At 37.7% G+C, this 14,237-nt stretch overlaps 1 protein-coding gene across 3 annotated transcripts in view; it reads right to left on the reverse strand.

The window, feature by feature from the left end:
• The window catches only part of LMBRD1 (LMBR1 domain containing 1), a 90,944-nt gene that overhangs the window by 28,106 nt on the left and 48,601 nt on the right, over positions 1–14,237 (reverse strand). For all 3 annotated transcript variants that reach the window (XM_072857827.1, XM_072857824.1, XM_072857826.1), the window contains 4 exons: positions 12,593–12,718; positions 9,905–10,057; positions 1,020–1,084; positions 145–247 (listed from right to left, as the gene is read on the reverse strand). In XM_072857827.1, the coding sequence (XP_072713928.1) occupies positions 145–247; positions 1,020–1,084; positions 9,905–10,057; positions 12,593–12,718 (447 nt within the window). The remainder of the gene's footprint in view (positions 1–144; positions 248–1,019; positions 1,085–9,904; positions 10,058–12,592; positions 12,719–14,237) is intronic.

Below are 14,237 nucleotides of genomic sequence, written 5' to 3' on the forward strand. Positions count from 1 at the left end.
GTTGCCTTGCTTTTACAGAACACACATTTAGACAATTTTGTTTTAATGAATTAGTTGGGGGGAAGTGTAGTTTGCCTGCTGACAGCTTACCAGAAAACAGAAAGGAGCATCCTTACATATGTATATCACCAATTTTTTACTTACTGTTTGAAGAACAGGTAACAGCATATTCAATGGATTGGTCAGATTAGTTCCTAAAATTATAAATCCCGAGTCGAAGCCAGCTGAATGCAGAGCTTTGTCCAAACTGCAGTAATTAAGAAAAATTGGGTAAGTACTATGGTTCTCCCAGAGCTTTGTCTTCAGTTTAATTTAAAAGGGCAGCTAAAAAAAGCTGAACTAAGCCCAGACACTGACAGCTTTTTCATATCTATAGACACATGCTTTGTTTTACCACACTCATTGCACTTGTCCTTTGAAAAGGTATATTGATTTCTGCATCTCCTTGGCATTTTAGCTTTTTCTTAGTTTGGGTCATAGAGCTTATTGGCCCAGTCTAAAAAATTAAAAATGCCAACATTTGAGACCTCCGGTTAGTGTCAATCTTCATTGAAATCCATCACATTTGCAGCTGTCTATATTGCTTTCAACACCATGAAAGAATTACAATGTAATGCACATCAGAATGATTATACATGTCATTTACTGCAATAATTTAAGCACCTGTTACCCAGCCCAAGAAGTACCTACATGCATTAAGATTTATTCAAGCAATCAGAATACTTCTGTAGCCAGAATTAAACTTCCTTAATATATATGCTTAATTTCTCTGCTGAATCAGAACTGTTTTCAGCAGCATACAGTCAATCAAGCTGAACCATGTCCTTTTTTCAATCTGTTCTAGCACATTTTGCTCAGTTTCAAGATATACTATTATAATGATAAACGCAGCTCTAGTTACAGAAATGTAGCATAGAAGGGAAGTGGGCTGACTCTTGAAGCAAGCCACCCCTGATTTTAGTGTTAGAGCAGAAACTATGTAGTTTAAGTGGTTAAGAAAAATGATGAAATGTACTTACTTTGACAGGAACAGAGAGACAGTGAAGAGCAGCGCCACGATGATGAAAAACACTCCCCACACAATCTAGAAATAATATTTATTACAATTAAACTGAAAGTGCTTGCAGTTGATACAAAAAGTGAAGACTTGTCTAAGTTTCAATAAAGGACTAATGATCTTGGACCACCTCAGAGCTCAAACACACTTGAAACAGTAACTTTTTGGTAAATACTTGAGAGCACTGCTAACAAAATATTTACTCTGTTAAACAGGGTTTATGTCAAGCATTTAAAAAGTTGATCATCCAGGATGAGAACCACCTCTTCGCCTGGTGGATACGCTAAGCTCAGAATCAAGCGTTGAAGTACATCATGCTATATAGTGCAATATGGAAGTCTACCCATAAGTTAAAAGTGTCATTAAGAACACAGATGAGGTGTTATATTAAATGAACACAGCAGTTAGCAGAATACACAACCTGTACTTGCTATATTATATGGAAAACCTTAACTATATACATGCATTTGGGTTTAATTAAGGGAAATTGTTTCCCTTGGCCACCACACCTCTGTGCTCACCTTCCAATAGGAGGCAACCTGTGCACAGCTTACAAGGAACATCTCACCTTTCCCAAGTGAAAGCTCCCTTCTGTAGCACTACTCAGAAATGCCCAGTGACTAAATCACTTGGAGGGAGTGATGTAAAACTCCAGTAACAAAGCCCATATCCCAGGTCTGCTTTTTTCTTGCTTCTGCCTGCAAGTGCTCTCAGTTACTCATCAGTATTGAGTATTTCAAAGCAATTTTCAAGGTTCAAGTTACAGAAATCATCAACTTTACAAAGTATTTTGACTCAAAGGTTTAAGTCACCTAGAAATTTAACTTTGAAGTGATGCGAAGACTTGAGAATGGACTAGAAAAAGAAAAGATGCTTATAAATACCAAGGTAGTAGGAAAAATACTTGAGTTTCAAGGAAATCTAGGTAAGTGCTACTTAAATACTATTATTCTAAAACACTATCTATCCACAAGTGATTAAAATAAGGTAAGTTTACTACAACCACATCACAACTGCCCAATAAAGGCCTCTCTTCCAGAGAATGTCCTAGAAGAGCTTCCATACCCCTTTAGCTGCACTAGGGGAGTCATTTGCCCCACAATCTTCCTTTGGAGTGCATACCCTATTCAAGAATTTGAAACCAAAAGAGTGTAACAGCTGCAGTTATTTATTCAGCAAGTCATAAGCATAGATAAGTACAGGTAAAAATTTTTTAAGGACCACTACAATAATCAGATACTGCTATTGTTTTTAAAATCAGCTATACCAGGCTTTTTTGGTAAGCTTTTGCACACTAATACGGAACAGCCTGACATACAAAATGAGAACAGAATTTCTTGGCTAAGCCAAGGTGGCATATGAAACACTAAACTAAGTTTACCAGGAGTATATGAAGATTTTGTAGACCAACCATATCAGCAGTTAAGCTGGGTTTGTGCATTCAGATTTTTCAGGTTTTAAGGGCTAGATTAAAATAAGCAAACAGCTTAAGCTAGACGATTTAGTCCCTGAATATAGTCAAAGTACAAAAAGTTTGAGTTTAAACAGGAAGAATTCAGGCAATTTAGCAGTAAGTTCAAAGAACTGAAAGTAATATTCTGATACCCGCACATTGTTTTCCTCGTTCCCGTCATTTTTATCCTTAGAGGAAGAAGCCACCTTCTTTCAAACGTGGCTTCATTTTTTTCAGTTCTTCTATGAATGAATGGTCTGAATAAAGTAGATTCAAAGAAATAAGGTTGTTCCTTAAGATCTTAATTAAAACACAGGAAAGTGTTTTTATTATGCCTACCAAATACAGCACTCAAGCCAGGGATGTCATTCTCCAAGCTGTCCTCAACAAGAACACCTCCTATTTTTTTTCCTAGGCTACAAGCCAGTTCAGGAAGTAATTCTCCACTTTGGCAGGTTTTCTCCCTCACAATCTTTTATTTGGGGGGGTTAGGGGATGGTGCACAAAAGTGAGCCCAGATAACAAACCCATTCAGTTACAGCTCCAACAGGTTCACTGCATTTTTCTAGAAACCCTAGTCACGGAATATGGTCAGATAAGCATGCTGAACTTCCCAAAACAAGAATGTTTTCAGATTGCTAGACCTGAGACAACCTAGACAGATTTATATCCAAATTCTATATGCAGGAACACAATGCATGTCTTCCACATGAATGAGGGAGTTTCACAGTTTAAATTATTTTATTAACCTTAAAACTTGGCACACAGCCATCATGAAAAAGGTTAAGAACTTTATTACAGCTGCTCGATATTCAGAGTTACAATGCTATTATTGTTCATTAAATTCTGAAGATAAGCTTCCATCTGTAATCTCAAACACAGTATTAGAACATTGCTTATAAAACAACTCAAATTATGTAGGCCTTACTAGGTATAGATTTAGATACTAATATCAAGGTAAGTATTAACTTGCACATTTCCACATATTTAAGTGTACTAAGATTTTACCTCTCCACAGCAAACTCCCACTAGGCATTAGCCATACAGGAAATAGATGTTTAAAAATAATTAAGAACGAGAGTCTGAAGCTTGCATTACTTCATTACCTTCTACCAACTATGGCCAGTAGACAAGTATCTGTATCTCCTCTGGAACATGTCTGTCTTCTGAAGTGGTGCATAACACTTACAAGTAGATAAGTGGTTGAAAAAGCACTCCTTTTCCCATTTTAACCTCAACTCCAGTCCCATTAAATATGAGATTGAAAAGGCTAATATTAGAGACCTTCATTCTACCTTACTTCATCCTGTATTTCCACAGTGCTATTAAGACTACTGAACCATAAATGATTTGCAATTAACATCAACCTACATTTACACAATTTCAGAGCATCAGTTGACTTAGGCCTTCCACAGAAGGGATCCTTGTGTTATTACCTAGATTTTCCTCATACCTCAACTGATTACAGACCAATCAATGCCTCATTTCTAGTCTATTAACCAGCACTTGGCCAACAATTAAGAGAATACCAACACTCAGACTAGTGCTTGCAACTTACACAGTCCAGCTGAGCCCTAGTATCAACCTGACTTAAAATTAAAAGCATGCTTCCAGTTGGGTATCATTTAGTATCTGGGTAAGGGAAAAAAGTACTTCCTTTCCTTCCCCCCCCGCATAAAGCTTAGGATAGGCTAGAAAAACATTGCAGCAGGAGCTATACGCTCACTGTTGCTTTTTACTTGTCATCTATAGCAAAGGACAAATCTGTCATCCACAATCTTACTGGGACACTACTGTACTGCTGTTTACTAGCTTTAAACCAACTAGCATAGCTTCAAAGATTCTAGGTACACTTAGCCATGAAAATTTACAAAATAATTTTGCTTTGTGTCACAGCATAAATGAGAAGGAATCCAAGCCCCTGAAAACATGAGTACATGTTCAACTTCAAAGGACAAAGGACAGCACTTAATCAAAACCTCTTCTTCTCATAGCAGCACCATTTATCAACTGATGCTGAAAAGCTTTTAGTGCTACAACAGGTGAAAACGAAAAGCCTGTGTTTCAGCCAAACAACACACAGAGGAATTTAGTAAGGTCATTACACACACAAAAAAGAAAGCAACCCTTGATCTATATTAAGAGAAGTCTAACTTTCAATGCAAGACAATCTTATTTCCTAGTCCTTTTGAAAGCAGTACCTCGCTGCAACCATACATCAAGCCATGTTACCTCCTCCACTGCAATCAGTTTGAACTGCTCCATTGCCAGGCCACTTCCTCATATCCCTCAGCTACAAGACACAGACCCCATACCCACCTGTACTCAATCATTTGCTATAGAACAGGTTTTAGAGCTGCTGCCTTGCACTTACACCACTTTGATCACCTCTAAGTGTCTGCTTGGGTTTTCTAATCTATAATCTGTTGTACAAGCTAGTATACATACAAGGAACCGCCAAAAAAACAGTGAACCATGTTTTTATGAAAGACTGCAGATACTACAAAAACAAGGAGTTGAAATAATACCTACCAATACAATTTACACTGCTACCTGAAGTGAGCTCCTTTAGCATCTTAACAGAAAGCCTCTACACAGGCAAGTAAGGAAGCAGCTAAAGCAGAAGACAGTTAAGAACTGATTTACTTAAAACCTTGTTTTACATTTGAACATACGGGATTAAAAGACATGGCTAAGCACAGCTAAGCAAAAACCAAGACAAATGTAAATATAGGCATTTCTCAATAGTAAAAATGGAAGCATGCTACTTCTGGGTCATAGTGGAAAGTTGAATTGCATTTCAGTTTATTAAGTCAGGCCAAATAATTTAGAAATACTCAATGGATTAGTGCATTCTTCCACTGCTACCGCACACAATCAAGTCACAAGCTGGTAAGTTTTTTCTGACATTATTCATGTTCTGCTTACATCGTTTTCCCTGGTACCTCCCTTCAACTTCCTAAATGTTCCCCTGACCCTTGCATCATCCTTGTTTGAGTTATTCAGAGAGCTCTTTGCATCCTATCCCTGCTCCCAGTCAAGCTAAGTTGTTTCATCTATGGATAATTCCAAGGTGTTACTAAGATAATAATGGAATTTAGGACTTTATTTATTCTGAGCAGGAATGACCACGTGATCCACAAACTTAGGTGGTACTTCTTTAAAAAGCCTCAAAATTAAATTCCAAAAATTGTTAATATTCACCCCTCCAAAAAGCTAAAAGATACTCACCTACCCAATTGTTTCCTACAGTGGTACTCATGTACCAACAAAAAAAATAAACTGTGAATCTGCTTAGGACAGCTATTCCATGACTTTGAACCAACATTGAAGCAACACAAAAATTTAAAGGGGCACTCATCCTCTCAGGGCTGGTATCCATTAACAAGAGTAAAGAAAACCGGCGGCACATTATTGAACAGTTATACTGACCAAGAAGCAAAACTGGATTCCTTATGGGAAACACTTACTATTTGTATTGGGTTCACATGGCAAGGTTTTGGCAGTAGGGCACTGTAGGGGTGTCCTCTCAGAGGAGGGGCCAGAGGCTGCCCTGTGCTAGTCACAGCCATTTCCAGTTGGCTCCAACTGACCCACTGCTGGCCAAAGCTGAGCCCAGCAGCCAAGCTGGTGGCCTCTCTGGAAAAACATATCTAAGAAAGGGGTAAATATCAGACAGTAGAGAGGAGAGAGGAAAAGTGAGAAACAGCCCTGTAGACACCAAGGTCAGAGAAGGAGGAGGTGCTACTCCAGGCAATGGAGCCCACTAAGACGGCCATGCTGGAGCAGATAACCCCACTCAGCCCATGGAGGACCCCACACCAGAACAAGTGGATATTTTCTGAAGGAAGCTGCAGCCTATAGAGATCCCACATGCTGAAGCAGGTTCTTCTGACAGGAACTACAGCCTATGGAGTAGACCCGTGCTGGAACAGGGACAAAGTGTAAGGAAGAAGCAGCAGCTTCTCTGCTGTTGCAGCAGAGACTAACTCTGAGGTGTCATGGACTGATGGCAACTCCCTATTCTCCATCTCCACTGTGCCACTCCAGAGTCTGGACTAAAGGAGTGAAGTTGAGCCTGGGAAAGAGCAGGGGTGGGCAGGAAGGTGTTTTAAATGGTCTTTATTTTTTACTATTCAAATCAATTTTAATTGGCAATTTTCCTCAACCCTGTTTTGCCCATGATAGTAACTGGTAAGTGATTGCCCTGTCTATTTCAACCCACACATTCTTCCATCTTATTTCTTCCCCCATGCTGTTGATGGGGAGTGAGAAAGCAGCTGGGTGGGCATTTGGCAGCCAGCCAAGTCAGCCCACCGCACTATTGCATGACATGACCTACTTTCCAGGAAGTTTCAGGTAACCTGTCAAACATGGGTTAAAAGTGTTTTAGATGAAGCAAAACACTTAATACTAAGTTCTCACTATGTAAACTTAGGACATAAAATATTCACACCTCTTGCTTGTCATGCTCCCAACCTCCCTGATGTAGAAGATGCAGCTGTGAATGCAGGAAGAAAGCCTGTCAGTTTAGCCACACCACCTCTGAGGGAACTAAACTGACTCCTGACAGCACCTACAGTCTGCACTAACACTCTGCCAGCATGACTATTATTCAAGCAATTGCCTACAGTTTCCTGTCTTTCAGCTCTCATCAGAGAAGGGGGGGAGGAAATCAAACACCCATTAAAAAAAAAAAGGAATACTCTAGCCCTCCATCCTCAAGACAGCATGAACTGTACCTATGCTTCTCTGAAAGCCTTCAGCAGAGACTGACACATCTATACAGAGTCCTCATTATCCTTAAGATTAGATAGGAGAACAGTTTCTCTCTCCCTTGCTAGAGTTCAAGTGTACCACTCTCCATTTATCAAGAGAACAGTTCCCTTTGTAGTAGCCTCCATATACTTCAACTGATGTCAATGCCTTTAAGTCCCCACTTAAGCTAAGCCAGTGTGCTCTGTTTACACAAGTCTCAATCTTCAAAATGGAGCACTTAATTTTCTTATATTACTCAACTTAGGCATCTCTTCAGTTGTTTCACAACTGTTTTGAAGTATCCCATGAAAACCTGATGCCATACTCCCAACTTACCACTGTTTAGTAGATTTCCATGTTTCACAACCTATAGTCTTGTTCATATATTGATCAAACATAACTATGTGCTCTAGAGTTTTTTTCCCTGAACAGTTTTTATACCTATCCCTAGAGCACACAACATTTCTCTTGCTGCTGAGAGTATCAGATGAAAGTATGAGAAACCATAATAAAGAAAGGAGAAGCAGTAGATTTGCTATCTACAGGAAAGGTTACATTTTGTAGAAAGAAATTAGACTAGTTTGACATTACCTGACAACCCCATGCCGACCATTACTCATTTCCTTGGGATCTTCTTGATGTGTTAATTTTTCAGTTTAGTCAAAAGCAACAGCTTCATCTTTGAGTTTGATTTAGCTTTGAGTAAAACAATTGTTTTCAAAATTTACTTTATGTCAAAGAAAGCTTACTCTTCAGAGAAAAAAGTTTTCGCTTTGTTTAACAACAAATCACATGCTAATAGATATTTTGCTGTAACAAAACAATTAAAGCAAGAACATAGGAGGACACTAGGCAAAGACAATATTATTATAGAAGTCTGAATGTAGACACTAAGTTAACACTGTAAAAGACCTCCAAGGCTAAGTGCTATTCCTTAACATGTTATTCTGTTGTGTCAGTGCCAGTAAGAGTCTGCAACTCCCATAAACCTGACCATCCCAAACAAAGCAGAAATAGCATTCTCCATATCTAGTACTTGCCTCACAACAAATAGAATTTCTCTTGAAGTCTGAGAAATGGCCACAGTCTTGAACAATAATATACAAGTTGCACTAAAGATAGAAGTGTTGTAAAGCAATAAGCAAAGCTCCAATATATTTTCTGCACTTCTACATTGATCAGAAGTATTATATATGGATATTAAAAGATTTACTTGTTTTCATGAAAGCCACTAATTGAATGACTGACAAGTTATATATGTGCAAAGACAACTCAAATGCTATTAAATGTAACAGTAAAACAGTCCTGTAACAGTTAAGAAGTTATGGATATTATCACCTTCACAGGACAGCTCAAGGAAAAGTCAAAGTAAACAAGTTTTGTAACATGCTTCATAGCACAATCCTATGAAAATAGGGTGAAATAGAGTGAAAATTTGTCAGGAAGTTATCTACCTGCAACTCCCCTTTAGTCTGCGATTCTTAAGTCAACAATTCACAGTTACTGAGAGAATAAAAAGCATTCAAACCACAAGAACAAAGAGACACTGGAATACCATCCTGACCATAAGTGATAATCTTTAAGTAACTAATGATATTGTACACTATCTCATGAGAACACAATGAACTATTAAAGTCCTACAGACAATAGATATGGCCAATGCAATTCTCAAATTTCAGGTTAATGTGAAGAGTTAGAGAAACTACACAAGCTATTTTGAATCAAAGGAAGCACCCAAACTGTTAAAGTGAATAGTTAGGGATATTTGTCCTTTAAATGAAAGGGCTAAGTCTAGATTTCTAATGTATCATAGAAAGATAACTCCACTAAAAATTTCACACTGAAAGCTTTTGTTCAACTGCAATTTCAGCCCATTTCCATTGGTACTCAGCATTAACAGTAGCAATGACATTAGAGGAAATTGCTTATAGTCCCCCCCCAGCTTTTCAAAAGTGCAACCTACAGTTCAAAGTAATGCTAAAATTTCTTCCTACATCTAGCTGGCAAAAAATACTTTATACAGCAATACTGTTCCATGAAAGTACTGTTTTTTTAAAACCAGGTATCTACTAAAATCAAAGTCCTAAGATCAAAAAGAGACCAAGATCAAAGCTTTGCCCCAGTAACAGTCTCCTTTGCACTGGTTAAGTATCAAGACATAAGTTCTATGCAGCTAGCTTACTACTGATCAAGTAATTACTGGCAAGATGCTCATTCCAAATGCATATATTCTCAAAGTATCTCTCACTTCTGCTGGCTACATGTAATTTAGATTAGCCTAAGCTACCTGACAACTATAGAATTCTTCCTTCTCTTCTTCCCATTTTCACATGCCTGAAAGATAAGATACTCAGATTTTCTATGGCAGTGGCACTATAGTAGATTGGCACTATAGTAGGTCAGCTAGGAGTTGCTCCTTTTCAATCTTAATCATATTTTAGGAAAAGTAAAAGGTTTTCCAAGAGCTCAAACAGAGCTTGCTATAGGGCTGTCATTGTGTAGTATAATAGTAATTAAAAAAATAAGCAGTTGATATTCAGGATGGTAATTGATAAACTTGACCTACGATTTATATGGGAAGAAAAAAGCTGGAAGTTATTCCAATTTAAGTCTCAAAAAGTAAGAAAAAGTTTTACCTTTAGAGGTCGGATAGCTTCACAGAACTTTGTCCACCAGCTTTTCTCAATAGACTCCAGATGCCTCTCTCTTCTTCGAAGTGTCCTTAGCCTCTCTTCTAGTTGTCGTACAGTCCGTCTATCCCTTGATGACAGAGGTCGACCATCTCTGCACTGGTTACCAAAAAATAGTGCAAGAAATGAAGGGACATTGAATCAAGAAAATAGACTTGACACCTAGCTTAAGTGAGTTACAACAACTCTAATGACTTTGTGGTATTTAATTCACACTGTTTCTATGCATAGCAATAGGATGAAGTGCAAGAGTCAAGCTGCAACAAGGGGAATTCCTATTAGGTGGTAGAGAACACTCTTCACAATGAGGATGTTCAAAAATTTTAACAGGGTGGACAGTCTCCATGGCAAGAAATGCTTAAAATGCTCAGATGTGATCTGAATAACCTGATCTAACCTGAAAGGGATCCTTGCTTTGTGTAGAGGGTTGAACCTGATGACTTTGAGGTCCCTTCCAATCAAATTCCATGACTAAGCCAATATATTAAGCTTGTCATCTGTATTTTCTTTCCAGCATTCCACTACAGATACTCAGCTACGTTTCTTGTACTTGCAAGAGCAAGATGACTTGCTGTTCCAAAAATTAACCTTACATAAATTCAAACAAGAGGCACCATTACCCCAAGAATTACTTGAGTGTACCAGATAATTGTTTGTTTGATGATTATGTTTTAAGAGTGTACTTTAATTCTGAGCCTCTAAATACTGAGCAGGCACCACTGCACGCTGTTGTAAATTGAGTAGCACATCCTTAAATCTCAGTTACACACTAATAAGCAAAAGCGACAAAATAGCCATTAGGTAGCTGAACCAAAATTGTTTCTAACATTGATGCTACTGTATAACAAACTGATCCTTATGTAAAAAAAGATTTATAGTTTTAGTACATCTCATACTATATATTTTTAAATTTTGAAATACCCTATTCCATTTTTTTCTTATTTAAAAGCCTTCCTGCAAATAGTGAAACACTTTGTACCCAGTGAAGTGAAAGTTAATCTACTCTAGATAAATTTCTCAAAAAGGTTACAAGACTAAGACCACATCCTAGGCACATGTAACACTTAAATTGGAGGTCACAATGTACTTTTAACAGGCAGACATATTCTCCATACCCTGTATAGTACCTCAGTGACTTGATAAAGAGTTTTTGAAAACAGTCCAAGCTCCCAAGCTGCAAGTCCAAGCTTCAATTGTTTAAGACTAATGAAATAAAGCTACCAGGTGTACTAATAGCAGAAGACCATACTACATAGTGAATCTTTTCATTAGATTAAGTAGCATTCTTTCATACTTCTAGTTTTCACTGTATATTACTCTCAGTAACACTCACTTCCTTCATGACTTCATGCAAATGTAACTGAGTAACTAAGATTTCAATTAGACTGAGGCAGAATCCTGACCATAATCTAGAAACCAAGGAAAATTAGTTTATACTAATTGTCACATTAAGATATAGACATAAAGACTTTCTACTTTTTGATCCTATTTGTTAGCTAGATCAAACAAGATCAGTTGCTTACAAACTCTCATAATCTAACATAGTCTTCTGTAATAAGTAATGCTTCATTTTTCAGGGGTTTCTCATTTTTCTCATATTGATTTCAGTAATACAGATGCCTTTGTTGTAGTAGTACTCTGTACAAAACCAAGACTTTACAATTTAAACTGGGGGAGACTACTTTTTAGGTTTCATTATGCAACAAGATTTCTAGAACACTGAAGGTGCCCACACTGTGTAGAGATAGTCAAGTATCAAGGGAAGACTGTTGGAACTGTTTCAACACTACTGAGGTCTACTATCACAGAGCACACAACAGCACAGATGGACTGCCAGGATGAAAGCAATACATCTTAACACCCCTTCCCCCCCATTCAGGGCTGCAAAAACACTGGTCAAACCATTATCTGAAATAGGCTGGGAAAAGGGTGGGAGATTATCCCTAGCATCTTGTATGTAAAGGAGAAATCTTATCGTCCTTTAGCTTGCACTCTCAGGTTGTTAAAAGCGTCCTGCTTACATTAGGCACAGCATTTCAGGGAGCTGCAAAGCCATCATGGGTTTACAAATGGTGTTAACATCCTAGGGATGTTTAGGATTCAGAACAGAGATTTCCATATGTATGCTTTTCATAAAGAAGTGATTTATAACAGCAAGGTACATTAACTGGGAAGCAAGAATATCTGGGGCTGTTATTTATTCATAAAGATGATTAATAGTTTGATGAATCTAACTCATGACAGCTCCATGTGGCAAGTACCCAGTGTTGATAACTACATTGAGTAAGTATCAACAAATTGGATGCCATATCTGGTAGCAGACTGAGGTTAATACTTTTAACTTCTACAAAGTATCTCTTCCATATATCCAAGCAGGACTGGAGAAGTTCAAGTTCAGCTCATCAGCACCATTATTAGCTAGACAGAAATAACTACTGCTGCAGGACTGATAAAGAAAACCTGATGACTACTACACAAGTGACCACATTTGTTTCCAAATAACTCAAATGAAAGCTAGTCACTTCTGACTTATTATTCTTTCTGGAACAAAACAATCCCTACAGCATGACCATAAACTAGTAAGCAAGCAAGAAAAAAAATTCATTAAGAAAGTGAGAACAGTGAAGACCATACCTTTGATTTAATTCTTAATAAATGTTGCTCCACTTCTTCAATATCTTCAGTGTTCTCTAAACGTTCATAAGCCGCACTGGTTGTTCCCTTAATCAAGTTTAGAGGCAAAGCTGACATACCATAAGCCTAAAGTAAAAAGGAAACATACATACTCAAATTTTCTGCCATACATTTTAATCTGATAAGGTTGCTGTATGTTGTAGCTATAAGGTAACACTGCTGGTTTTTTCCCCCCCCACCCTCCTTCTACAGACTCTAAGGCAATCAGTTCTTTTCCTTTTTTTGAGCAAAACAAACATGCTACACAGATTCCAGCGTCCCGCATTATTCCAACAGTACTTAAGTGTCTCATGATTGCTGAGACAACAGCATGGGTTAAGACTTCATATAAGCACAGCCCACTGATGATTTATCAAGCTAGCCCTTGGGGTTGGGTTGGTTTTTTTTGTCAAATCATTTAGCTTCCCAAAACCTTAACTTTCCCACTTTAGTTCATAATCAAAACATTGTGTAATACAGGAATTTCTAGGTATTGAACTTAAGTAGTTTTATAAGCAAAGTATACACAATTTCTTTGTAGCCAGTAGTCTTCAACTTACTTTTAAAATGAAATTATGTAGAAAGCACCTGATTTACTAAAAAGAAATTCTGCAGTAAAAAGACACAGCAGAAGCCAGCTGAACCCTAAACTCAGTTACATTCCAAGACTGCTTAGATACCCATTCATATTCATAAATTTTGTTGGCATTTACTCCTAATTATAAATCCTATACTATTCAAAATGTTTGCCAGCTTCTACATCAACACTATGCCCAGATTTTTTCAGTGCAAAGTCTGTAAGCTTTCCACTAACATAAGAAACAGATATTTGAGGCAAGGTAAACAAGAAGAAAATGCCACTATTTCCTCTCTGCTACCCTATGAGTCTTATAGATCTAGGCCAAAGTCAGAAGTTTCTCCAAGCAGTTTAGAGACATTAGCCATAAGCTTTTTATTTGTTTTACTGTGGGTGGGAGGCTGTTGGTGATAGGTTGTTCTTGGTGCAGAGCTCAGCAGGAAGGTTTTTCTTTTCTTTCTCTTAATCACAATAATAAAAAACTACATCTGTTAAGAGTGCTTGATATCTGAATATTTGCTAACTTCAGAAATGAACAGTGTTCTAGATTTTCACAGGAATACCACTCCTTCCTTCAAGCACAGCTTTACCTTTCATACTGAGAACAGATTTAACACAAATGCTAGTGTGTTATAAATGTCACCACGCATGCTGTCAGATCACATGAGCTTTCTGTACACAAGACTTGTTTTGACCTGCTTAAGAACCTACTTAGACATACTAATGTCTAATGCATTGTACTCAAAGCAAGACACTGTCCATTTTTTTGGGTGTATTTTTCAACAAGCTGTATACCCTGCTACCAACACCCAATTCTAAGCCTGTTTAACAAAGGGGTCTTATTTACTATTATTGTAGCTCAAAACCACATTAGCTATTTAAATTAATAACCATTTCCATATAAATACCTGACACTGAGCCCACAAACTTCAGTTTCACTCTACAAGCAACAATATCCCATAATTTGAAGAAACATTCCTCCAAGTATTAGGCTATTAAAGCATGAAACAGAAGTTCAGCAGTCTGACA

The sequence above is a fragment of the Ciconia boyciana genome, chromosome 3 (genome assembly GCF_034638445.1).
Source record: "Ciconia boyciana chromosome 3, ASM3463844v1, whole genome shotgun sequence".
In the NCBI taxonomy this organism is placed as follows: domain Eukaryota; kingdom Metazoa; phylum Chordata; class Aves; order Ciconiiformes; family Ciconiidae; genus Ciconia; species Ciconia boyciana.